At 54.7% G+C, this 24,265-nt stretch overlaps 6 protein-coding genes across 6 annotated transcripts in view; 3 read left to right on the top strand and 3 right to left on the bottom strand.

Annotated features, from left to right (window-relative positions):
* Positions 1-1,081, top strand: part of MONBRDRAFT_28684 (uncharacterized protein) — a gene marked incomplete at both ends in the record, with an annotated part of 1,407 nt that extends 326 nt beyond the window's left edge. The window contains 3 exons of the mRNA XM_001749170.1: positions 295-423; positions 521-649; positions 758-1,081. Of these exons, the coding sequence (XP_001749222.1) occupies positions 295-423; positions 521-649; positions 758-1,081 (582 nt within the window). The remainder of the gene's footprint in view (positions 1-294; positions 424-520; positions 650-757) is intronic.
* Positions 1,082-1,852: 771 nt separating this feature from the next.
* Positions 1,853-6,411, bottom strand: MONBRDRAFT_33977 (uncharacterized protein; the record flags this gene model as incomplete). Its single annotated transcript, XM_001749085.1, has 13 exons — positions 1,853-2,764; positions 2,888-3,100; positions 3,217-3,336; positions 3,496-3,903; positions 3,943-4,650; positions 4,790-5,128; positions 5,244-5,300; positions 5,450-5,548; positions 5,669-5,784; positions 5,874-5,935; positions 6,051-6,109; positions 6,266-6,311; positions 6,362-6,411. The coding sequence occupies 13 exons, from the start codon at positions 6,409-6,411 to the stop codon at positions 2,321-2,323; spliced, it is 2,721 nt and encodes a 906-aa protein (XP_001749137.1). The 3' UTR covers positions 1,853-2,320.
* Positions 6,412-7,197: 786 nt separating this feature from the next.
* Positions 7,198-8,781, top strand: MONBRDRAFT_33976 (uncharacterized protein). The gene is made up of 5 exons (XM_001749169.1): positions 7,198-7,320; positions 7,423-7,839; positions 8,037-8,155; positions 8,247-8,337; positions 8,450-8,781. Exons 1-5 carry the CDS (start codon positions 7,239-7,241, stop codon positions 8,611-8,613), a joined length of 873 nt encoding a protein of 290 aa, XP_001749221.1. The 5' UTR covers positions 7,198-7,238; the 3' UTR covers positions 8,614-8,781.
* A 1,288-nt stretch (positions 8,782-10,069) lies between these two features.
* Positions 10,070-15,302, bottom strand: MONBRDRAFT_11317 (uncharacterized protein; the record flags this gene model as incomplete). The annotated part of the gene is made up of 14 exons (XM_001749084.1): positions 10,070-10,388; positions 11,384-11,593; positions 11,880-12,028; positions 12,135-12,420; positions 12,504-12,652; positions 12,726-12,891; positions 12,980-13,197; positions 13,286-13,421; positions 13,571-13,776; positions 13,904-14,221; positions 14,364-14,534; positions 14,612-14,779; positions 14,919-15,032; positions 15,126-15,302. The coding sequence occupies 14 exons, from the start codon at positions 15,300-15,302 to the stop codon at positions 10,070-10,072; spliced, it is 2,787 nt and encodes a 928-aa protein (XP_001749136.1).
* Positions 15,303-16,389: 1,087 nt separating this feature from the next.
* Positions 16,390-18,440, bottom strand: MONBRDRAFT_38577 (uncharacterized protein). Its single transcript, XM_001749083.1, has one exon. The coding sequence runs from the start codon at positions 18,206-18,208 to the stop codon at positions 16,478-16,480; it is 1,731 nt and encodes a 576-aa protein (XP_001749135.1). The 5' UTR covers positions 18,209-18,440; the 3' UTR covers positions 16,390-16,477.
* Positions 18,441-19,068: 628 nt separating this feature from the next.
* The window catches only part of MONBRDRAFT_11315 (uncharacterized protein), a gene marked incomplete at both ends in the record, with an annotated part of 5,879 nt that continues 682 nt past the window's right edge, over positions 19,069-24,265 (top strand). Inside the window, 6 exons of the mRNA XM_001749168.1 lie at positions 19,069-20,220; positions 20,316-20,438; positions 21,013-21,194; positions 21,816-21,898; positions 21,992-22,567; positions 22,677-22,809. Coding sequence (XP_001749220.1) covers positions 19,069-20,220; positions 20,316-20,438; positions 21,013-21,194; positions 21,816-21,898; positions 21,992-22,567; positions 22,677-22,809 — 2,249 coding nt within the window. The remainder of the gene's footprint in view (positions 20,221-20,315; positions 20,439-21,012; positions 21,195-21,815; positions 21,899-21,991; positions 22,568-22,676; positions 22,810-24,265) is intronic.

The following is a 24,265-nucleotide window of genomic DNA, read 5'->3' as shown; positions in this document are numbered from 1 at the left end:
CAAAACCGCTGACGTTAAAAGGGTGGCAATAGCACCTTTTCGTAGATTCCTTTGCCGGTAAATGCAGATAATGTCACAATACTTTAACACGTTGGTTATAAAAACATAGAGCTTCTGCATGTGAAAAAGGTAGTTATTGCAGGGGCCGGGCCGGATCGCGCATGGTGGCTCTTTGAGGTATTCGCGCAGAGAGGAAGGATCTCAGAGTGAATGTCGACGCCATGACGAGTGCAGCTGTGTTGGGAGCTGCTGTAGGCATTGGTGCTGCTTCTGGCCTTTTCATTGGCTCTATAGGTTGGTTTGACCGCCTTCAAAGGGTGCTCCTCAGCCTGTGCCTCAGCAAACCCACTCTGGTTTCGCTCGCTCTCAGGTGTTGGCGGTATTATCTTGCTGCCAGCTCTCATTCAGCTGCCAGAAGTTCAGGTGAGAAGCACGAACACATTCGCTCGTGTAATATCCGTTGAGCCCACACTCTTGCTATCTCACTGCCGTCCCTCCACCACTTGCTACCCACTTCTAGCTTCAAGAAGCCATTGCATCGTGTTTGTTTGCCTACATTTTCGCCGGCATCACCGGTGGTTTTGTCTATCAATGGCAAGTGGGCGTCAACTGGCACACGGCCAGCTGGCTCATCCTTGGGGCCTTGCCGGTATGTCGAAGCCAAGCATCAGCCTTGCTCTCTCCTCCTTTCTGCCTCCCTTCTCAGCTACTCAAAGCTCCACTGCATGCTTGCCCGCGCTTTATCATGGGATTGCAGGGTGCCTTTGCGGGAGCTTTCACGTTGACCTACGTGCCAGATCTAGCCATCAAGGCAGTGCTCTTTGGCTGCATTCTGCTAACCACTGTCTTTTCACTCTATCGTGATTGCCATCAACGGCGAAACACCCCTTCCGAAGCGATCTCAAGTGAAATGTTGCCATCCAACAACAACTCGGCCGCTCCAGACCAGGCACAAGATTTTGTAGCATCACATGAGGTGCTGGAGCTTTCCTCAGTAACAGAAACAGTGTCACCATCTCACGGCATCTTGGCTAGTCCTGGTCAAGAGCCGGACTCAACTGCTTTGGCTCGGACCAAGTGAGCCGCGCTCACCAATCCCATTGTCGCACGGATGTGTATATGTCTCAACGGGATCATCACAATGTTTTGCATGTGTACAGGTCTCGTTGGTTGCTCGTTGTCATTGGACTGGGTGTTGGGTTTGGGTCTGCTTGGACGGGAAGCTCAGGGCCAGTGCTCTTGTTACCCATCCTGGTCATGCTGCAGCTCGATATCGTAGAAGCCTTAGGGTGCGTAGCTCAACTTTGTAAGCATGCTGCTTTGAAAGACGTCCGGCGTTGCTTCTGACCTTGCGTCTCTTATGCCCCAAGGTGCGCTCAAGTGATTCAGCTACCCATTGCCACAGCGGCCACCATTAGTTATGTCACCCTGAGGCCCGGTGTCATCCAATTCGACGTGGGCGCTTGTCTTACGGCTGGCCTTGTCCCGGCAATTATTTTGGGCTACGCACTGAGCTCTTACTTGCACAAGGATACGTTAAAACGAGCTGTACTCGTGTGCTTGCTGGGTGCAGCTCTCGCACTTATCGTACAGCTGGCCGTAGAGCTAGCTCGCTGAAATCCGTTGCAAAACGGATCTTCAGAACTCAGCTTGGCGCCTGGTCTTGAGTCCTGTGAGTACATAAATGAATTCTGAGAAAAAGTGGAGTGGATGCTGTTCACGCGCGCGCGCGCGCGTGTGTGTGTGTGTGTGTGTGTGTGTGTGTGTGTGTGTGCGTGCCAAGTATGGGTACGAGTAGCTCAAACATCCTGCGCAGAGCACACGAGTGTTCTGCGTGAATGGAGACAAGTGTGCAACTAAGTTTAATTGATGCGTAGCCAGCATTGTCAAAGAAGCTGAACCGGCCATCACTACAATCGACGCTGGACAATACGAAACAATGATAGAGGCCATGCCGAGCTTTTATTTGCTACGATACTTTGCAGGCATAGGCAGACTTTTACCGGACATGCTCATGCCACGGCCTGAATCACCAATTGATGACGTTGTGCTCGCTGTGGCAGCTTGCTCATCGGCCACATGCGCGGCCTTGACCGCCTCCACCTTGGCCTGTGCCACGTTCTCAGCCTCGGCCTCGGCCGCACGCTCATCCGCCACGTGAGCAGCAGCAGCAGCTTGTGTCATGGCGGCAGCCTCGGCAGCTTGATCATCGGAAACATGATAGCAGCCTTGACCGAGCTCCACCTTTGCTGTGCCACATTCTGCAGGCATCGGCCTCTTCCGCACGCTCATCGCCACGTGAGCAGCAGCAGCAATTGTGTCATGGCTGCGCTGTGGCAGCTTGCTCATCGGCCACATGCGCGGCCTTGACCGCCTCCACCTTGGCCTGTGCCACGTTCTCAGCCTCGGCCTCGGCCGCACGCTCATCCGCCACGTGAGCAGCAGCAGCAGCTTGTGTCATGGCGGCAGCCTCGGCAGCTTGATCATCGGCCACATGCGCGGCCTTGACCGCCTCCACCTTGGCCTGTGCCACATTCTCAGCCTCGGCCTCGGCCGCACGCTCATCCGCCACGTGAGCAGCAGCAGCAGCTTGTGTCATGGCGGCAGCCTCGGCAGCTTGATCATCGGCCACATGCGCGGCCTTGACCGCCTCCACCTTGGCCTGTGCCACGTTCTCAGCCTCGGCCTCGGCCGCACGTTCGTCCGCCACGTGAGCAGCAGCAGCGGCCGTATTACTGGCAAATGTTTCAGGAACAAATCCCTTCTATTTGTGATTTATTTATTTATTTATTTTGCATGGCACCGGCCAATACAAGGAGCATGAGAAAGCATTCTGCTCATACATCCAATCCAGTCATGATGAAATCCGCAGTGCACTCTGACTTACCGAGCTCGCCAGGCTTTTGAGATGAACCAGGGCATTGATGACGCCAGGCATGTTCTGCTGCTCAAACAGATCAACCGTCTGGAAGCTGTACTCATCCCGCAGTCCATAGTTGGCCATGGCTGACAAGGCAAAACCGATGTTTTCCATTTGTTGAAATGTCATTTTGGAGCGGTTCATGTGGGAGACGGCGCCTGGCATCAACGCATTCATAACCTAGCCAAGCTCGCAAAGCGTCAGAGACAGGTGCTAATTCACTTCGATGCCAGGAGCGAGCAAAGAAAGATACCCGGGTACTTTCGCGCAGTTGACGGTCCAAACCAGGCGCATACCTCACAAAGAACAACTCCATCATGCAAAGTCTCGGCTAGGGGCTCGGTGCCGAGAGCGCGCTGCAAGCAATCCTCAATCCATGTCCTCACCTCCCGCTCGTCAGACTCAACTCGGGCCGTCTGAGTGCGCCACAAAGAAAAAAGCAAAAAAAAACAAGAAAAAAAACAAAACAAATGAAATAAAATCAAAACGCATCGAAACATTGAGGCGATGCACCCTTTCACAAAAACACAGACTGAGATATAGCAGCGAAATGCCGCAGGCGGGGCCTGACGTACCGCAGCTGCTTTGCGTTGTTCCTGCTCACGCGCATTGGCAGCTTCATCGGCGTCCAATGAATAAGTGTCACCCTTGGAGAGCGATGTCATGGCTTGGTGCAAGGTGGGGTCAGCAATTTGCCCCGCTGGTACGTTGTTGGGGTCAAGTTGGCGGGAAGGCGCGCCCAACATGATGTCAATCACGTCATCATCGTCATCGTCATCATCTGCACCCGCATCCCCATGCCCCTCCTGGCCCTGGACCTCATTGGCCTCTGGGGCGGGAGCATCGCTCGCATTGTCTTGCACATAAGCAGAAATGTCATCAACGGGGGCATCAACACCCTCTTCACCGCCCTGTACAGGACCGAGTACGTCGTCCAGTGTCTCGTCAACCTCGTCAAGGACCTCGTTGACGTTGTAATCCATCTGCATAAGACCATCAATTGCCTCGAGGCAAGCGCGGACCTGTTCTAGACTTTGGCCAGTCTGCTCCAGGGTGTTGGCGGCTTGGTCTAGCATGACAGAGGAGTTGGCTTTCACATCACCGGGGTGCCCCCCCTGGGCAAGAGTCTTCTCAGCAAGCTCCAGCATGTAGCTGACCGGTTGCAGCATGCCCTTGGCCGGTTCGACGGCCCGGTTGGCTTTCTCCACCATGCTTTCGGCGCGAGCAAGGGCAGCCTCAAGGGCCTTGGCATTGGCATCAAAGAGTTGCTGAACGTCCTGAACCTGACTGCGAGCGGCCTCTAACTGATCTCGAACCGCGTCAGCCATCATGGGGTCTGGAGCACACACGTCGCCAGCATCTATGAGTGCTTGCATGTTGGCCACGCGCTCCTCTTGATCAATGATGCGGCTCTGAGCGTGTTCCAAAGCTTGGAGGACTGTGGAGTTGATGATCTCGGCCGAGACTCGACTGGAATTGATGTTTTCACCAAAGTCGGACAGGCTGGCTTCGTGCTCAGCCAGACCGGTCCTCAAGTTTTCTATCTGACCGGCAATCTCTTTGACGGACTGGGCAATGGCAGCCAATTCTGGACCAAGCTTCACTTTTGGGGCCTCCTCCGTATCGTCGGACACTGACGCCTTGTGACTGCTAGTGCCGGAGCTACTGCGGCGCTGCGCGGCTTTGAACTTGGCCAGAGCTTCGCGGGTATTGGCCAAGCTCAGCGCAATCTGTAGGTCAGGAGAAAGCAAACTCCAGCCACGTGAAACGATGCGTTGGCGATTTTTGACAAGAAAGACAAGGGATAAAGACGGAGAGGGGAGGAAAGGCTTGACGTCGCCAGTGTGGTAGATAAGAACGAACACTCACGCGCTTGTTGATGGCCTTGAGGTTAATGGGCCGACGAGAGTAATGCATGACAAAGTCCAGGATGTGTTCGAAGAACATCAAGCCTAGGCACCAGTAGTTGCGACCGTCCTGCTTACGAAACACGAGGATCAATTTGACCACCTTGTTCCCTGTCTGCAAGTTGACGGTGAAGCAGTGCTTCTTGTTGGGGGTCTCAGTGAGGAAGAAGGCCCCCTCAGGACCCTGAGTCAGAACCTGTGCCGCTTGCTCTTCGGTCCACTTGGGCTTCCACCAAGGCTGGCGTGAAATATCGAGCCGACCGGCTTGCTCTGATTTGGGAATGAGTGTCGGGGTTGGGCCCTGCAGGTGCAAGCGACCAGAAGCACGAAGGAAAAAGCTGAGGGTGGTGCATAACGTTCTGACAGCAGGGCTGAGAGTGCACAAGAAATTGCAAAGTGCTCGATGATGCACCTACCGCAGGAGCAGCTTTGCTGGACTGTTGTGCTCCACCGGCCTGTCCAATTTTACCATCCTGGATCGAAAACAAAAAAAAAAAAAAAAAAAAAAAAAAAAAAAAAAAAAAACATCAGGTGAGGCAGAAGTTGCTGCACGTCAAATTGCCAACAGTCATCAAGGGCAGCGAATTGCGAGATAGAGACGTCTGCTGGTGCCAAAGCGAACCTTGACTGCTTGCAAAGTCTTGAGCCAGATGCTAAAGTCCTTGTCACTGGGCGTTTCAAGATAAAAGCTGCGGTAATTTCCGTCTACCTTGGCAGTGATCTGAAAAGGGGAAAGTGGGAGGCGCGGGACATTATGAGTCTTGAAAGCACGGGACGGGCTGGCTGATTCAGAGCATGGCGATAGAGTTGTGGCGTGTAATGAGAGGATGGCCTGTTGTACCTTGATGGCGTGGTCCCCCACCGGACGCTTTGCCGCCACGGTGCAGGCCTCTTGAGCGATGGGAGCACCGGGTCGGACACCGTCGATGCTGATCACGCCCTTGACAGGGATGGCGCCTGTTTGAACCATGGAGTACGTCGTCAGAGCATGGGTCAAAACATAGGCACTGGTGTGAGGACCAGACAACGCATGGAGGACGGCACACCTTTATACTTTCCACCCACATCGGCAAAGTAGCTGAGCGCACTGGGGGTCAAGACAAAGTATCTGGACGTGGGACACGCAATGAGGGTGTGCTGAGCGAGTGCGGTACTCAAGTGCGCCGCTAAGAAGGGGCGCAATTCAGTCCAACAATTCGCAGGTTTAGCACAACCGTACACACCGTGCTTGCCATTTGCCACTGTGCATGCCAATCTTGGTCATCCAGCCAGCACACAAGGGCTGTCATGGTCCAGTAGCAAGGGGTTCGAATCCCACCAAATCAAGGTCATGAGTCCGTTTGGCAACGACAAAGACGGTCGGGAAGGCCACGGGAGAAGGAGGCTGCATCGCAAGGGCAAACACAGACAACGGGTCGTGGCACGGCGTGACACACACCCGTTCCGGAGGCATTTGGCCAGCCATGCTCCCAGTGAGTGAAGATCTAAGTGGAAGCAGACAAGAACAAGGCAGGGGTGTCAATGGTGTGCAGACCCTTTGTCGAGTTTTCGAAGCGGGGGCGCTTTGTGCGAGCCGTTGCACATGAAGTGAACCCGCACACTGACCTGCAAACGATCGCGGCGACGGAAAGAGCTGGCGTCTGGGCGTCAGTGGCTATTTGACACGTCCAAGGTAACTGCCGATGGTCACAGCCTGGTCCCACAAGAGAACCCGAGTTCTTTTTTCTTCCAGTAACAAGAGCAAGAGCAAGGGCGAGGGCGAGCTTCAGTGCCTGAGCCAGTGTTTGCAAACAAATGCAGCGCTCCGTGAGTGGAAGCGCGCACAGAGAAAGCGAGAGAGCGCGCGAGAGAGAGAGAGCGCACAGAGAGAGCTCCCCGACCTGCAAATGCTTCACTAACCTCAATTATATCGAATAAAACATTGTTCTATACTACAATAACCTGAATATATACCTCAAGTTCTAAGTCTGCTTACATGTTATAATCTACAGTAGCTCATAGTTTTAATTCAAAAACATGAACAACAGATGCAAAGACTCTGGCGTTTAACGCGGAAACAACATCAACAACATGAAGCAAGCGCCATCAGAACTGGATGACGACATCTACAACATCTAAATATTAAACCTCACAAGATACCTCTATGAGAATTAACAAATCTACATAAGCTTGATTATCTACGTAATCAATCGTTCGTTGTGTAAAACAAATGCAATGGCATCAGCAATTGGCAAATTGCCGCCGCTTGGCAGGCGCAGAAGAAACATTAATTTTAAAGAGGCAGACTTGATATTGTAATGTCAGCGTTTTGATGTCTGCGCACGTCGACCAACACACACACACACACACACACGTTTACCTTTACACACACACACACACACACACACACATACACACACACACACACACACATGGCGAGCTGGGAGAGATTGTGGCTGATGGCCGGTAGTGCGGCGGCGGCGGTGGGTCGGTTAGGTGTGAGGCAACAGGCGGGTACGCTTGGGGGCAGATTAGGCGGCTGGACTCGTGTGGCAAGACCCCTGGCGACGCCTGTGCAGCTTTGTCGACCTGCTAGCTCCTTTCGTGTCAACCCAGATCGCCGAGGCGTCGTGAACGCGCAGCAGACCACGTTGGAAGAGCTTCCCACAGATGCAGACACAAGCACGCGGCGGGCACCTATCATTTGGTCCATGGACGATGATGAAGAGGACAACGACATTCCCTTTGCAAGTGATGTCGCTGGACTCGGGTCGGACCGCCACAACATGCAGACTCTGGGCTTGAGCACACAGAACATTGAGTTTGAGAGCATTGAAGACTTGGTTGACTCGGAGGTGGTTCGAGTGGTGCTGGCCGACCCCGACACGAAGACACCCGGTGACTCTGCCGAGGCCGACTCAGCTGGTCAACTGAGTGACCGGGAGCTGACGCGGGAGCTGGAGCGCTTGGAAGAAGGCGAACGCGGGTTGCAGGTTGAAGATGTCGTACGCAGCGCGCTCGACATGAAGGGCGGTCCGTTTACCCTGCACTCGTTTTTTTACATCCACGTGTCCAACGGTGTCTTCTGGTGGTTGTATCCTCGTGCCGTGCTGTGCTTTTGTGCTCCTACATGAGAGTGGGCAAGACCAGACGGGCGGCACGGTACCCACCTCCCTGACCTTGGGCTGCGCCTCACTGCTTGCTCTTGATCGTCACGCGCATGACAATAGATGATATTTTTGTCTTGGAAGTGGGTGGGCGACGACGAGAGGATTATGACTTTTTGGTCATTGTGTCAGCTCGCTCCAAGCGCCACCTGCGTGCCCTGGCACAAGATGCCGCTCTCAGGGTAAGTACTATCGTCCTTCAATTTGGCATCGTCTGTCTTGTGTTGGCCGTCTCACCGTGGTTTGGCCGCGTCCTTCTTTGCTGGCGTGTAGCATCGCGAGGCGGCAGGCTTGGGTAGCAACACGCCGCTTTCTTCTCTGATCATTGGTCACGCCGACGACTACTGGAGCATCGTGGCTACCGGTACGTGCCAAACATTTTGTGGGATGCTTCCTGACAGAAAGGTCTGGCTTGGCTGTCTCGCGTTCTGCCTCGCCCGTTGCCTGATGTTCGTCGCTTCTCCCACTTGATCCAGGCCGCGTCATGTACCACATGATGCTTCCGGAGGCTCGGTCCTACTATCAATTAGAGTCGCTGTGGCAAGGCTTGGAGGATGGCGAGGAGGACATGCCACCCACAAGCCGTACAGGCCCAACTGCCGGCCGGAACTCGACACACCAGCGCCCCTTGTTCATCTAATCCCACTAGTCGACTCGTGCACCATTGCTTGTCCCACCAGCACACTGGCGAGGTGTCCGTGCCAGCGTGCTGGCCATGTCGTCGCTCTCTTGTGGATGCGTTGTTCTGCCGTCGTGTCTTGTTCTTCTCCCGTCATTACAGAACACGAATCCAGTGAGCCAAATTAACACTTTTGCTGACAATGCTTCACATCCCAAACAACTGACAACTGGCAAAAATCCGCCCTCACCAATACAAAAACTCACAAAGTGAAAAGCGCTACCATCTGTTCTTCACAGCTTCCAACACACACACACACACACACACACACACACACACATGGTCTGAGTCACTTTCTCTGTCTCAAGGTTTGTGAACACGTTGTGCCACTGACGGCACCCTGCGCCGACACCGCCTGCCCCGCGGGGTTTGCGGAGGCTCTGCTTAATGCTGAACTCGTGTGTTGGGATTTGGTTGTTGTCCTTCTTTCTTCTTGGCTCGTTTGGTCATGTAGTTCTCACCGCACGGCTTTCGCTTTGTGATATAGAATCGCTGTCGAAGCTACATACGGAAGAGACGTTTCGGCGGTCTCTTCATCAATCTGGCTTTGGGGAAAGTCTCCGGACCCGTGGCAGAGAGTGCCAGCCGTCGTTGGCCCACCTCTGATACCAGCTTGGTCGCAAAGAAGCCGGGCACTTGGACTCGCATCTCAGTGTGACTCACCGCTCAGTTTTGCTTTTCCATTCCTTCCACCATTTCTTTACTTCTTCTTTCGAGGGTTGTAAAGGATGGGGGTTGGATTTGGCTCAGCAAAATGGTGAGGCTCATTGTGGTGTGACCCATTTTCCCGCGCCGAGCGGAGCTGCGTACCAGGATGTTTGTCACCGCAAAGTAATGCGATTGACGGCCAGTCGTGCTCTTCAGCGCCGCTGGCCGTTAACTCAACGGAGCTTACTCTGAGACAGAGAAACTCCCTTTTTTTTCAATACCAAATCATCTTCTCGGCCCGGTTTCAAGGCTTTGTCCTTCAGAGCTTGAGACCGTATGCCGTTGCGTGCAACATCGTTTTTTTTCTCTCTTCTTTCTCCTTCTCTGCTTTTGAGTGCTTGCCCTTGCCTTGATTTGGCCGGTCACTTTCAGTGAATATGCGTCAATTGGTCGGCACAGTAAAAGGGAGAAAACGACAACAACCTGCACTTTGTTTCAAGTCACGAGTAACGTGGCGCTCAGCGCCTTCTTGAAGGGAGTAGAATCACCTATAGCTTGGAGGTTCATTGTAGCCAAAGGCCAGCGTTTGGTATTTGGCGTGCCGGTAGGCATCAAGACCCGATCGCCCCGTGCCCTGGGCCACGCCAAACCCATGCCTCAACTGACCGCTGCCAAACGTGCCCAAACACAATCATGATGTACCCCGTGAGTGCAAGCGGGGAGAGACTCAACGTCTTTGGCTCAGAAACACCAGACACACAAAACAAGTTTAATAATGGTTCCGTCTCCACACTGAATTCTCGTTTCCAATGAGCATGTCGTACCGTGCTGCATTCTCCAACCCAGCCAGTTGGCGACGGCGTGGCTCGCGTGCGTGCTCCCCGGCCGTGTGGGCCCAGCCATCGCGCAACGCAGCGCAGCGTGAGTGCTCGTGCTCCTGGAGCTGGCGTCGACCCTCCTCGGCATGCACGAGGGCTCTGCACCCCGCAGCTCGCGCTTGCAACTCCGTGTATGCGTTTTGCGCCCGAGGCACAGGCAACCGCGTCTGCTCTCGACGATTGGCGCCCGTGTACAAGTAAAACTCGTAGCTAGGCCACACATAAGCGAAGGGTCAGCCAGCCGCACAGACAAAGCTCTGCGATCGATGCCCAGGACAACTAGACCACCTTAGCCGCCGGCATCACCACAAATGACACCAGCAGCAAGAAGACAGACTTACTCATAACGATCAAAGGTTTGGAGTCGCTCACGGGAGCACCGATGTTCCGGGCCGCGGAACACAGCGCGCCGAGTTACCTCGTCTGGGTGTGTGCGCAGGTACCGACATGCCTCACAGGCGCCCAAACGAATGGCCGACGGTGCATGATGCAAGCGTGCGGTCTGAGCCAGGTACAAGCCAGGCTCCACTGCCCGTGACGAACGAGGCGCCGCCATGGCTCTCACCAGCCGGGTGAGCAGAGAAAGCAAACTCTTGACACAAGATTCAAAGATTGAGTTGAAAAAAAAAAATCCTGTAACCGTCAACGAACCGTTACAAACAAAAAATCTGAGTCAAAATTTTGGTTCTCTTCAAATCTTATCGTTGTGCCTCAGTGCTGAAATATAAAAATTGAATTGACGACAAGGCGTCCATCATGCATGCACATGATTGCATGATGCATGGAAAGGCTGCAAAGCAGAATGCAGAGCAGCGACACAACAACAGAGCCTACACCTCAAAGGAACCCTCGCCTAAGCAAACCTTGCGCAGATCCTCCACACCAGGCGCCTGGGTTTCCTTGATGGTCTTTTGAGCCGTTTCCTATCCAAACCGCAAAGACAAGGTCAAATAAATGACGCAGCAAGAGTTGAATGCAGAATCCTTGTTGCAAGCAAGGCGCACCGTCGCTTCCGTTCCCGATGAAGCAATTTGATACAGCCGGTGGCACACGCCCAGCATGTCGGGCGATTGCGTAAAGTCGGTTCCGGTGGTCAGACTGCGTTACATGCACATGAGCGTACAAATCAGAAAAAGAAAAGAAAGCAAGGATAATTAATGGAGTAGACGCTATCAAGCAAAGGGCGCCAGATAGACACGACAAACCGTGTAAAGACGTCGGCCGCAATGGTGGCGCGCAGCTCCGCCTGTGCCAGCTGGCTTTGCATGGCGGCCAAGCCTCCTTCAATCTCCTGCAACACGCCCTGCGTCATGGTCTCGATCGCCTTCAAGTACTTGCTGTTGCCGCCATACAGGTCATCGTTGGCCTCGACTGGTGATAGCACGACCATGGCACATCGACAAAGTAAGATAACGCTGAACGGGCGGCCGACCAGAGTCAGTCGGGCGCGCGCCCACGTAAGAAGAGCGTGACAAACACATACCGCCGGCCGGTTTGTACAACAGTTGGCGCTGCGCATATGCTTGCAAAAGGCTCAAGCTGGCTGCGTATACTTCCAACTTGCATGTGCTTCCCGGTCGCCTACAGGCATTGATTATGAATACTGAGCATCCCACGCTCATAGTTGCAACTCCCACCCCACCCCGTCTCCAAAACTCCCAACCCTGCATCATCCAGGTTGGTTGGTTCTGTGACACGTACCAGTCAATCTCAGCAAGGACCTTTAGTAGGCCCTTGAGCACTGCCAGCGGCTCCAATTCGGGGTTATCTGGCACCATGAGGAGTGCGCTGAGGAGATTCAAGAGCACAGGCGTTAAGAATTCCGAAATATCCGAAAGCTCTCCGTTGCGCTAAAAGCCCGAGGACATCAAGAATCAATGAGGTAAGCTTTGATACAAGAAAAACCAAGTTTGCAAGCGAGGGTGCCGTACTCTGTTTCGGCGTTGGACTACATACCATCACTTCGGGGGGAATGTCGCGCACAAAGTTGACGCAAGTGGTGAAGAATTCATCAGCTTGAGCCAGAGCTTGATTGGTGACAGCAGTAGAGCCAGACAGAACAAAGAGGCGCAGACGCTCAATGGGATCCTTGATGGATGGGACGGTAATGTAGTTGAAGGCAGCGCATGAACGCACAAACTGGCCAGACTTGCGATTGTGGTTACCGGCCACCGCTTGCAGCGTGCGCATCATCAGGTTGTTGACACAGTGGACCAGGACCACCATAACTGCGTCCAAATTGCTAAAAAAAGGTGGGGTAGAGGGGGCCCAGGTTAGCCCGCGTGTAAATGCCGATAGCTCACGCACATGGCGATGAGAGAGTACCTGAAGTTGGATCGTGCATCAACGTAAAACTGGAGCGTCTGCTCAAATTGCTTGCCAAAATCAACGGCGTTCACAAAAGCCACCAGCAGCGCCGTCACATCACGGCGGTCATCTTCCAGTGAGGTTGCCGACAGCGAGTCGTGCAGGATCTACAGCCCCAGCGACGAGTGAGTCCAGTGCAAAGGGCAATGTGGAGATCCACGGCTTGGGCGGCTTGCTCACCTTGGCGAGATACATGATGGCATTGACGGTGACCGTGTTGTTCAGCTTTTGGGACGAGCTCTGACTTGAAAAGGCGCGCAGCACCGACTTGGCAACCTCAACACGCACATCTTCTTTCTGAAACAGGTCCAAAAACGTCATAAAGTTGTCCATGGCAAATATCTCGCTGCCCACCCATCACCAAGCCGGCATCCAAACAGAGTGAGCACCAGCGAGAGGCTCGCTCGTCAATGTAGCAAGCAAACATGACTGACCTGAACGAGGTCTGGTGACCAATGACCTTGATCAACATGGATTGAAGCTGCGGGTACAGATTCTCAAACGCGCGATCTGGCTGGACGTGGGCAATGACGTCGCCGAGCAGAACATTGACTTCACGGGTTCCAAAGTACTTGACAGGATACTCGATCCAAACCTCGGCGCAAGCCATGTAGTCGGCGGGATCCTCCAGACTACGAATGGACTCCCACACCTAGACGAGCGGATAGATCAGGCCAAACGCAACTGGCCGAGCGCATCACACTTTGCAACCTGAAACCACGACCAGCAGTCACACCCACCTGGTTGAGAATGGCACGTCGGATGTTCTCCTCTGGTGGGCAAAACGTCAAAGAAACGCCCAGGGATCGATAGAGATGGTGATGCTTGAGACCAGTGGTTGGTGAGGCCTGAATGCGCTGGATAAATTCCTCCGCCCTGCCGAGCCCGATGGAAAAGAAAGGAAAGATGAGAGCCAGGCGACGCCCCAAAAGGCATGGAACAAAGGCATTGCTGCTCTCCTTGGCCATGTTGATTCGCGTGTGCGGGCGTGCGGGTCTGAGAGTAGCCGAGGCTTTTGTACGTACCCTTGCGCAATCATCTCGGGCGGAAAAGAGGACATGATGGCGTTGAGAACCACAGAGCTGGCCTCCGAATCTGAGCCCGAGGCTAGAACAGAATCAAACACATCGCGGGTCGAGCGGTACGCCACACATTGCAGGATCCAATCCACTGCCGGCACATAGAGATTAAGATACGTGGGGCGATCCAGCATTTGCATCTGGCACAGGTTCTGGTCGGGCACACAAAAGAGAAGATGTGAGCAAAAAGGAGGCGCAAGCCACAGCACGACCCGATCGCTTGTGAGCATCAAGTCCAACAAAGGGTGGGCAAGCGGCCGTAGGGGCAGGGAAGCTCACCTTGACACTGGGCGAGGTAAACTGTTTGAAGCATGAAACGGTGTCGTGAAACATCTCCAGAAGGTAGCCACGAAGCTGAGGCATGAGAGACATGCCCACGCGACACAGGTAGCAGCGGGTGTAGATTGCCACCAAGGGGTCAGCAATGCCACGCGTTTGGCGCGCCAGGCGAATGAGCGTCTCCTCGATGTGATGGAGTCCCATGAAACGGCGGTTGCGCAAGAGCGCGGCCTCCACATAGATACGAGGCAGCAGCTCGCGGATTGAAGCAATTTTGAAGAACCAGTTTTTGCAAATTTCGCGCGAGATGCGTGGCACCTGCAAGTGGTCGAGTCCCGAACCAGTACAGGAGTTTTATGAGCCAAAGCCGACAAGAGGAAACCGGCCACAAAAGGAAAAAACCTTCACAAAAAAAAAAAAAAAAAAGACGGTCGTGCTGCAGGGAACAATGGGGACCAACCATGTCAGGGGTAAAGCCGGGCTGGAGCCGAGTACCACGGGAGCACTGCTCGGCCTTGACCAGGAGACGATCAAAGACCAAGTTGCCAAAGGTGTCCAAAATGTCCGTAATCAGCACAAACTGGCTGGGATAGAACTTGGCCACGGACACATCCGAAAGCATCTTGGCACACTGTGCAGCCGCATGAAGAGGGGTCATTGAGCGATGTGGCTATGCTTACACAAGCCAAGACGCAGCTTGTCACGCACCTGAATCACAATCTTGAGAGAGCGCACGCGCAGCTCGTTGGCCCAGGCGTTTTTGAGCTCCGTCTTGAGTTGATCGATGCGATTGATGTAGTCTTGCTGGGACAGGTCCTGCATGCGCTGAGGTGAGCTGTTATCATCGTCTTCCAGCTCATCCAGACGGCTTTGCATCTGTCGGAAAAAAGATGATCGGGATGATCGGGATGATCGGGATGACACAGAATGCAGAGGGTTAGAACCAGGTGACGCGCTGGTCGGTTTCGACGGGAACATGAGTGGGACGCTCCAATCTTCACGCAGTCGAGCGCACCGAGTTTTCTGGCAAGTCCTTGCGCGTGATGGTGGTACCGGGCCCGAGGAACGAGCTGACGATGGACAACTTTTCATTGGTTGTGTAGCGGCTCAGGATGCTTGGCTTGCGAGCCTAAAAGACGTTAGGGCAAAAAGTCACAATGAGGGTGGTGTAAGGCAGTGGGGCGCGGATGCACCCACTAGCACACGCTGACGACACACGCACCTCCCAAGGCTCAAAGGTATCATCAAGCTGGGCTTCATGGGTTTCGTGCAGGTTGAGCTGACGCTCCACAGCTGCAGCCAGATCGTCATCACCGTCGTGCTCGCGTTGACCTGAAGGGAGGTCGAAGGCCCAAACCAACCCAGACACAGGTATTCCAAGTGAGTTGGACATGGGCATCTTCACGCCACCCGGCGTTGTTGCATGCAGAAGGGGTCAAGACGACGAACCAGCGGTCAAAGGGTCCACAAAGCTTTGCTCTGCTGGGCTAGACAAGGGATCGCTCACGGTGGAGCCTGTTGCGTGACATCGCCAGTTGTATGGTGATCAAATGCGTGCCCCATGTGAGTTGAGGAAGATATTGAGACGAGCGAGGAGAGGCGGATCGTTGCGGCGATGGAGGCGGCACATGAGAAGCAGGTTGCAACACAGGGACGCACTCGGAGCGCTTTCTGAATTCTTTTTGCCGGCAGCAGGCGCGGCTGATTTCACGAGCTATCCATCAGCCAAAGCAAGACAAGCGATGATGACATGAGGGTAAAGTTGTCGCCAGTCACTTGCTCCTTCTTGTGTGAGTTACCCAAAAAAAAAAAAAATAATAATACGAACCAGAGGGTGTTCCGCAGTGGCAGTGGCCTCCAGGGACTGCTGCGCGTAGAGCAGTCGATACTGCTTGTCGGCGCTACAAGAGCAGCAAGGTTACATGGAGATCACAGCGTCAGAGGAGGTCGTTGGTCAAGGGATGGTGAGCTCTGCTCGGTCGCACAAGGTGGTCGAAGGGTCGATGGCATTGGGACCTACCTCACAAACGTGGACATGGCGCCAGTGACGAGAAAGGCGCCCGCAAATACCACTAGCTCTCTTCGCAAACTGCCTTCCGTGACGCACTGAACCAGTGGCTCTGGACAGGGCTTGATCCTGCCGTATCAGATCCGGGCTGCCCTCACACACACACACACACACTCTCTCTCTCTCTCTCTCTCTCCAGTTTTCCTCTTTTGTCTACAGAAAACTATGAGTCTCCAAAGAGACTCGAGCAGACTCAAGCAGACTAATTTTTTTCGATGCCTGACCCCCTGACTCGAAATTTGGTTTTGTAGCGGTTTGTTCCCCATCCCCCTTGAGCCTGGCTTATGAAGGCCGGTTTTTAAGGGAGCACAAAGAACAAGGGACTGATGGACAAAGAACAAGGGACGGATGGATGGCTTTCAGGTGTGGTAGCAAAGAGCGAGCATTGTGCCAACAAGTCAGCGTAAAATGTTCATCAACTCGGAAATCTTCCAACATTCAAGACCTGGCGTGGCAATGCACGTGTGATCATTGGGGCAAAATCATTTTACATGATGTTCAAGGCTCTAAACTCGGGGCGGCGATTCGTCTGGGAAGATCCACTTTTGCCGGGCATCGTTCTCGTCACAGTCAGCAAAGGCCAGTTTGGGGGTCTCGTCCACACGCAAGCACCGGCCATTGTGCTTGTTCTGCACCAGCCCAGCCGGAGTAAACTCAAACTTGGCATCACGGCTGGCCTCGCACCAGGTGATGGTGAGTCGGGAGGTGAGGCAGAGCTCAAGGTTGGCCACAGGGCGAATCTCGTGGGTCTTGGACAGCGTGAGGAAGCGCTGAGAACCTTGACCGTGGCATCCGTACACCCCCACGGGCGAGTCGGCCCAAGACTTTTGCAGCGTGTCCAGGCACTGATTGCTGGCCGGATTCTTGATCATGCCCAAGGCCTTGATGTCCGCACGATCGGTAATGATGCTTTCTGGGTACACGTTCTTGAGGTACCAGTCAAAGTTTTTGCACTGCAGGCGATCACGAAGCTCCAACATGTCGCTGATGTCCCCCATCTGCTCGAGTTGCTCGGGCTTGATACCCAACGCTTCGTGAACAATAAAGGCGTAGTCGTCCATCCAGACGGCCGCGGTTCGTAGTTTGTTCTTGGCCACGTGCCCCTGTGGCAGGGAATAGGCGTGCCCACCCTTGCGGAAGATGTGGTGGATGCGACTGCAAGGCATGCACTCCAAGAAACCCCCGCATTGCCAGAGACGGAACGAGAGCTCGAGGTTTTCTGTGCCCCAGAAGCCAAACTGATCATCGTAGCCGCCAAGCTCCAAAAAGTAGTCGCGATTGGCCGTGAAGAGGCCACCTGCCATGGTAGGGGAGCGCACGGCGTCGATGGGCGAGTTGCGCAGAGCCTGGTCCTTTGGCTGAATTGGGATGGCGTGCTCAATCAGGTTCCACAAGAAGCCCAGCGAGCAGCCAATGCCACCCACCAGGGGCTCAAAGGTTTCCTGATCAACACCGTCAATCTGAGGCATGAGCATGCGACGGCGATCGCCCTTGATGCGCGCCATGAGGGGTTCACACCATCCCTCCTCGACCTCAATGTGACTGTCCAGGACAGTAAAAGTTTCAGCGGTGGCCGCGCGGATGCCGGCCAGACGCGCCTTGACAAGGCCCAGTCGTTGGCCGTTGCGGATGAGTCGGACCTTGGGCAGCAGCTTGATGTAGTCTTCCAGCGGTTTCTGAAGCCAGGGCTTGCTGCTGCCGTCGTCCACCAGGATGATCTCGCGCAGGAGTTGGGGCGGGGTGCGATTTAGAACGCTGTGTACGGAACGCATGAGAACGGTCAGCCACTCGTCGTAAAAGACAAAGACCACTGACGTCTCTGGAAGCGTGTCGAGGTCGTATTGTACCCTTGCACAGAGCTTGTGGCGAGCATCAGTAATGTTGCGATCCAGGGGCAGACAGTCACTGAGGCGGCCAAAGAAGCCGTTGTTGGACAGCTCCTGGGCCATGTTGTAGTTGGTCGGGCACGGTTTGGGCGGCAAACCCGGAGTGCCATCGGGCTTGAGGCCCAAAATGCCGTGCATGCGCCAGTGGGCTTGACCGGGGTATTGAGAGCGGTCACGCCCCGGATCAAGGGCACGCTTGCGGTCTTCTGGGCTGAGATCCTGCGCGATCCGGGCCTCGAGGCCCTCGGGCTCGCTATTCATGTCCAACAGCACCTTGCCCGCAAAGCCCAACACGACCAGAACCACGAGAGCGCGCACGACGCGGCGCATGCTGATCCGGCCCATCGCCATGGCCGCCGAGTGCCGCGCAACAACAAAATCGCCCTCGTCCTGTTCTGCCTACAAACCACCGGTGACGGGTCAATGCAAGGACCCCCCGGAAAGAATTGCACTGGAACCTCCTTGCCTGCGTTCTGCCCTTGGCCTCTGCAGTGGTCGAGCAAGTGAAAGCCACACCGGTCGGGCAGGCCGCACACCACCGCCGCAACAAGAGCTTGCAATTTGCTCCTTTTGCGCGCTTTTGTGGTCAGAAAAGTGCCTCGTGGACAGTGTAGCCAGCAGAGAGGATCACCATGGTTGTGGTATTGATCAGAGAGTAAGGTCAACGTCTAAATCATCGCAACGAAGAAATCAAGGCAGATGCAGAGAAGCATAGTAGTCAGTGCACTCCCGTCAGAGAATCCTTTTTGTCTGCGTCACAACGAAGAGAGATTCAAAGGAATGTCAACCTTCAGCCTCCCGTGATTCTTGCGCTGATGTAGAACAGATGTTGTGCACCGTTAAATGGTACAAGCTTCAGCATCAACCGTTATAAAATCTCTCTCTCTCTCTCTCTCTCTCTCGCTCTCTCTCTCTCTCGCTCTCTCTCATTATTCGGTGTCCTCCCTCTGCTGCTGCTGCTGCTGCTGCTGCTGCTGCTGCTGCTGCTGCTGCTGCCGCCGTGTGAAGAACAGATCATCTGCAGGACGCCGATATTTTCTACTCTCCCTGCCTCCTCGTATCCTTGAACAACACTTGTTTCTGTTTTTTTTTTTTTTAAGCCCATATTGTTCTTTCTGTGAGACTGGTGCAGAAGTTGTGTGCGCGGTGCGCACTCTGCCCAGCTACACTGGTGATCGCTGGATGTACCAGTAGCTCAGAGAAAAGGCAGCATGGCAAACTCGCAAAGGTCTACGGCCGCACAGGGCGAAGAGTCGGACCTTGATCGCGTTTTGCAGGCAAACAGCCCAAGCACGGTGCGGCGTTCTTTGACATTCACAAGTCTTCAGGAGCCCGAGCCAAGTGACGATCCAGTCGAGACCGACTCGATTGACCTGCGCCTCAGTACTCTTGAGACGCTCCGTGACAAGCTGCGCCGCATCAATATGGCCGCACGCAGCCTCGCAGCCTCACAGAATTCCGCAACTCAGGACACGCCGTCTGATCCCGAACCGAGCCACGTTCGAGCTGAAGCCAGCGGCGCGCAGAATGCTGATGTCACCCGCCAAGCCGCGTTGGCCAATAGCACACCACCTCGTCGCCCTCGGGCCACAGATCCGAGCCCCATGGCCAAGTCCCTCGCCGGATTGCAGTCGGCACACGCTCGTCAGGACGCTGACTTTGACGCTCAGCTGCGGCGACATCAACAACAACTGGCACAGCTGCACAGCAATGCCAGCGATAACATGCGTCACTCCCTTGACACCATGCTACGCTCCAGTCAGAATTACCCCTTGCAAAGCACCATGATTAGCGCGGACGTCTCCAATGGAGAGCCAGCCACCCATACTTCACGCCATGCTCCTGTTAGCCGTCATTCAGAGACCAAGCCCGAGCTAGTCCCTACCACTGGGTCCAGCGCACCTGGTCAGCCCACGCACGCGCCCAGCTTGCCGGCTGGTCGCCAACTGGTGTCTGGCCCACGTGATTGGTCTGCCGTTCACGCATCAGCAAGCGACCTTGACACCGAAGAGCACCACCATTCAGACTCGAACGCGCCTCGCGATATGGACTTGGACACCGACTCTGAACCAGAGTCAAATGCCAACCAGGTAGAGGTGCGCGTCGAGGCCAGACAGGCCAACGCGGCCCGGTCCGATTCTGAGCCAGACAAAAGCTCTGAAGCAACCGCCCAGCGAGTGTCCGCGCATCCCTCCGCACCGGCCCCTCTGAAACCTGCTCAAGCACCAACAATCAACTTGAACGGGTCGGATGCAAGCCCACCCACTGCCCCGACGCACCACAGCCCCCTGCGTACAGCCACGCGTGTAGAGTTTACCTCGGCCACCGTGAACACCCAGCCCCAAGCTGAGCCTAGTCGTGAGGTTGGTGATCGTGTTGCTCCTGAATGGTGGTAGCACGCAGGCTTCGTGCTTTGCCCACTGTTCAGGTCCTAACCCTCCATGTCCGCACCTGGTAGGCTACCCAGGTATGGCAGCTGCAAACCGAGGTTCTTCATTTGCGCACAGAGCTGGCAACCTTGCGGCACAAGCGTCAGATGGATTTGCTCGATGAAGAAGACGACTACCGTGCTTCGCAAACCGTATGTCTGTTTTGGCTGCTGTGTTTGTTTGTTTGCTTGTTTGCTTGTTTGTTTGTTTTTTACCAACAAGCTAGTCATGTGTTATTGTTGCACTCTCAAATATATGGCTCTCGGCTTGCTGCTTTTGATGAGTCTGCATCGTACAAATGCCGCCTTGGCCTCATCTGCGCGGTGCATCAGGGCACGGAATCACTCAAAGCGCTGCATAACCAAACACTTCAGCAATTGGAAGAAGCCGAGGAACAGAGCACCATTCTCCAGCGTACCCTTGAAGGTACATGCCGCACGCCCGCGATTGATGCGTTGGGTTTCCACCTACCTTTGCCAGCCCTCATTAACCATGACCGGGCCTACCCAGGTGAACGATCAGCTCGCTTGGAGGCCGAGGCCCTGCTAGATGAGCTCATTGCCCACCAGGAAGCCAAGGATCGCGTTCTGGCAGCTTTGGTGCACGAGCATGAAGACCTTTCGGTTGGTCCTGACGAACCCAGCTGCCTGCCTGACTCATCTCTCCCAAGTTTTATCAAGCTCCACAACTAACCCCTTGGTGCCAACTGGACGATTTCTTTGACAGCGCCAGCTTCATGAGTCGCAAATATCCCACGCCTCTCAGCCGGCAGCACCGGCCCCTCAAGCGTCTGCGCCAGCAGATGCTTCACCGTCGGACCGCGTGCCTCTGGAGCACCTGCAAGCAGCCCATGCTCGAATTGAGCAGCTCGAGGCCAGCCTACGCCTATTAAACCGTGACAAGGAAGCGTACGTGGCCCCTCACGTTCATGCTTGCTTGGGTGTTTGATAGAGTTGTTTCGTTCTTTATTTCTATGTTTTTGTGTTTGTTTTGACCATTCTTATCCTGGAAGGAGGGNGGGGGGGGGGTCGGGGTTGTTGGTTTGTGACGCGCTCACACGGATTTGCATTGTCGCCTGTGCACAAGCAGTGCTGAGCAGGGTGCATCGGATGCTCGCAAATCGTTGGCTGACGTTGAACACGCGTTGGATCTGCTGCGGCGTGAACATGACGAAGTCAAGGTCCAATTGCAAGATGCTGTGGCCGAGGTGCAGGACCTTCGTCATCAGGAAGCATCGCAACAGCGAGAGTTGAACAAGGCCTATGAACAACTTCGAGTACGTGCCACTGCGAGGACACATGTCGCATGCTGAACTTCCACTGTTCAAACAAACTCACCGGGGGTGGTTGCATGCCTGTAGTTGGAACTGTTACAGTTGAATGCGGATCACAAACGCTTGCAGACTGAGAATCAACACCTCAAGCGACAGCTTGAGCGCATGCCGTACGTTCGCCCGCGTCCAACTCAAACCACCATGTGTCTTCTTTCTCAAGCTGTTGAATGCCCACCAACTGGTTTCCTTGGGTTAGAATGCAAGTGCCGACCAGTTTGGCGGCAAGTCACAATGCCAACGCCAACACGAATGGCAGCACGCGCGCTGCCACTGCACCTCGTATGTGAACCCGCAAGTGTCGCAGCCCACATGTGCCATGTGGACGTGGCCTCATCTCTGCCGGTGTTCTCGGTTGTGCCGTGTCGTCTTTAGCCCGCGCTTCGCAGTTGCCTGTGCGTGTGGCGACCACACCCGGGCGCGCCACGAGTGCCACGCACCATGGTCCAACCCATCCCAGCACACGGGATACGACCCTTGGTTTGGCGGCCGAAGAAGAGGGAGAGGGGGATGATTTGCACATGTCGTCGTCGCGAACCTATCGGGCGTCCGATCGTTATCGAGATGAACTCAACGCAAGCCTGGTGGCGGCAGAGACGAGTCGTCTGCAACAAGAACGCGAACAAGCGCACCAGCGGCAACAGTACTTGCAGCAGCAACAACAGCACTACCTGCAGCAACAACGCCAATTGCAGGCCCAACAACAACAAGCCCTGCTTGCGCAGCAATCCCATCACCCCCCGCACGTCCCAAATGGCGCCGAACCATATCATGTGCTGCATCATGAGGAGTTGGTGCCACAGCGAGGGCCGATTAGCGGACCAGATACGACACAGGACGAGCCCGATCTAATGTATACCTCAGCCTTGAGCAGTGGCTCCACCATGCATGCCCATCACGCCAACGAAGAGTGCGACTTTAACATTTTTACGGGCGAGCCCCGCACCCAAGGTAAGGCCCGCCGTCCAACCCGCAGGGAGCTCGAGTCCTTTTGTCAGTCAACCTACTCGCATACCGACTCAAGCGCCCCACTGCATGACTCACTCGGTCATGTTGGTAGCGAACATGTCCTTCACCGACAAGAAGCGAAACCGCCTGGACCCACAGACGCGCATGGCCTGGGCTGATGAAACGTCTATGCGGCCCGCTAACACCATGACTCCGGGCCGCAACTCGGCCTATGACTCGGAAGGGTACGTTGCAGGCTCGGCGGCTTAGTCGTTCTGTGTCTGGGGCGGCGTCACGGACTCATGCTTGGATGCTTTTGCTGGCCCAGGTTTGTGAACAACGTACTGACGCCGAATGGAGGCCGACGCCGACAACTGCAGCAAATGAGCGATGCGCTAGACGAGGCGCGCCGCGCGCGTGCCTACATCAACCATCGTGCTTGAAACCGTGTTGCATTGGGGGCTGGGCCCTGAGCGTTGCTGTCCGTGTCTGTTGAAGTTGATTGCTATTTATTCCAACCCACCAAATTGTTCGTGTGCATCGCAATGCGCAAACTTGGATCACGTCGAGCTGTAAAAAGTTAATGGGTAAAATGGTGAGGAGCACTAGCTCGCTTGACAACCGAAAGGCTGGGAACATGGCCTGTGTAAGGCGCGAATGCCGAAACACCAGGACCTTGCAATATCGCACACAGCAGTACAGAAGAACAGGGACCATGTGTTGCGACAGTCAAGACTGTCACACCCCACGGTCCAAGCCTGTCAGATGTTGTGCACGTGGAAGTCTCGAGTCTCGGACAGAGAGCGTGTCAGATCGTCCACGCATAATGTGTCCAAGAGGAAGCTCTTGAGGAATTCGGCTCCACCGAAAGTAAAATCTAGCGTCAAAGATATCGCGATTGTTTACGTCATGTGTGATAGCATCGTCACATTGGGTGGGAAAAATGGGAATGAGAGGCAGGAGGAAATGCCAAACTGTTGGCTACATCTCCGCAATACAACTTTGTCGAAGAGTCGTCTCGTTTTGGGATCGCATCTCAAACTGTCGACGAAGATTGGTTATTCCCAGGCGTTGGCCATGCGAACGCGAACGCGAGCGGCTACGGGCTGCAAGTTGCTTCAGGCTGCGAGCCTTCCTGCGCCTGTTGAGCTAGCACTCATCACCAAATCGACGGAGTTAAAAATCCTCTATATAATGCATTGCTTCGTAAAATGTACAAAAAAATTGTTCAAAACCCCACACCCTACCTCGGCGGACTCGATTGCTCCTATGGAAGAAGATCGACAAGGGAGCCTCCTTCCATAAGACCATGTTGGGAGGAAAAAAAAAACACGGGGAAAAAAAATGGCAGAAGAGCCAGGGACGAGGGGAGCAGGCGGGCCCCAGGCGAGACCGTCGAAGCGAACCCCCCATGGTTGCAGAGGCGCTTGGGGGACTTGGCATGCGACCATAGCGGATTCGGCTCGAATGCATCCCTGCGGACAACCCCCCTCCCCGTCACCGACTCTTCCACCAAGTTGATGAGTCGCATATTATTACATATAAACCAACTGCTAATGATCGCGATCGCCACCACACTCCTCCAAAAAATCCCACATTTTCACTGACTGAACATTGAACACTGAGACTCGTGTCCCCGCCCCCCCCCCCCCCCCCCCAAAAAAATTTAGGGGAAAAAAAAAAGGGGGGCGCACAAAAAGA

Source organism: Monosiga brevicollis, genomic scaffold (assembly GCF_000002865.3).
Source record: "Monosiga brevicollis MX1 MONBRscaffold_28 genomic scaffold, whole genome shotgun sequence".
NCBI classification, from domain to species: Eukaryota; class Choanoflagellata; order Craspedida; family Salpingoecidae; genus Monosiga; species Monosiga brevicollis.
Note: the sequence above shows the minus strand (reverse complement) of the source record. Positions and strands in the feature narration are given on the sequence as shown.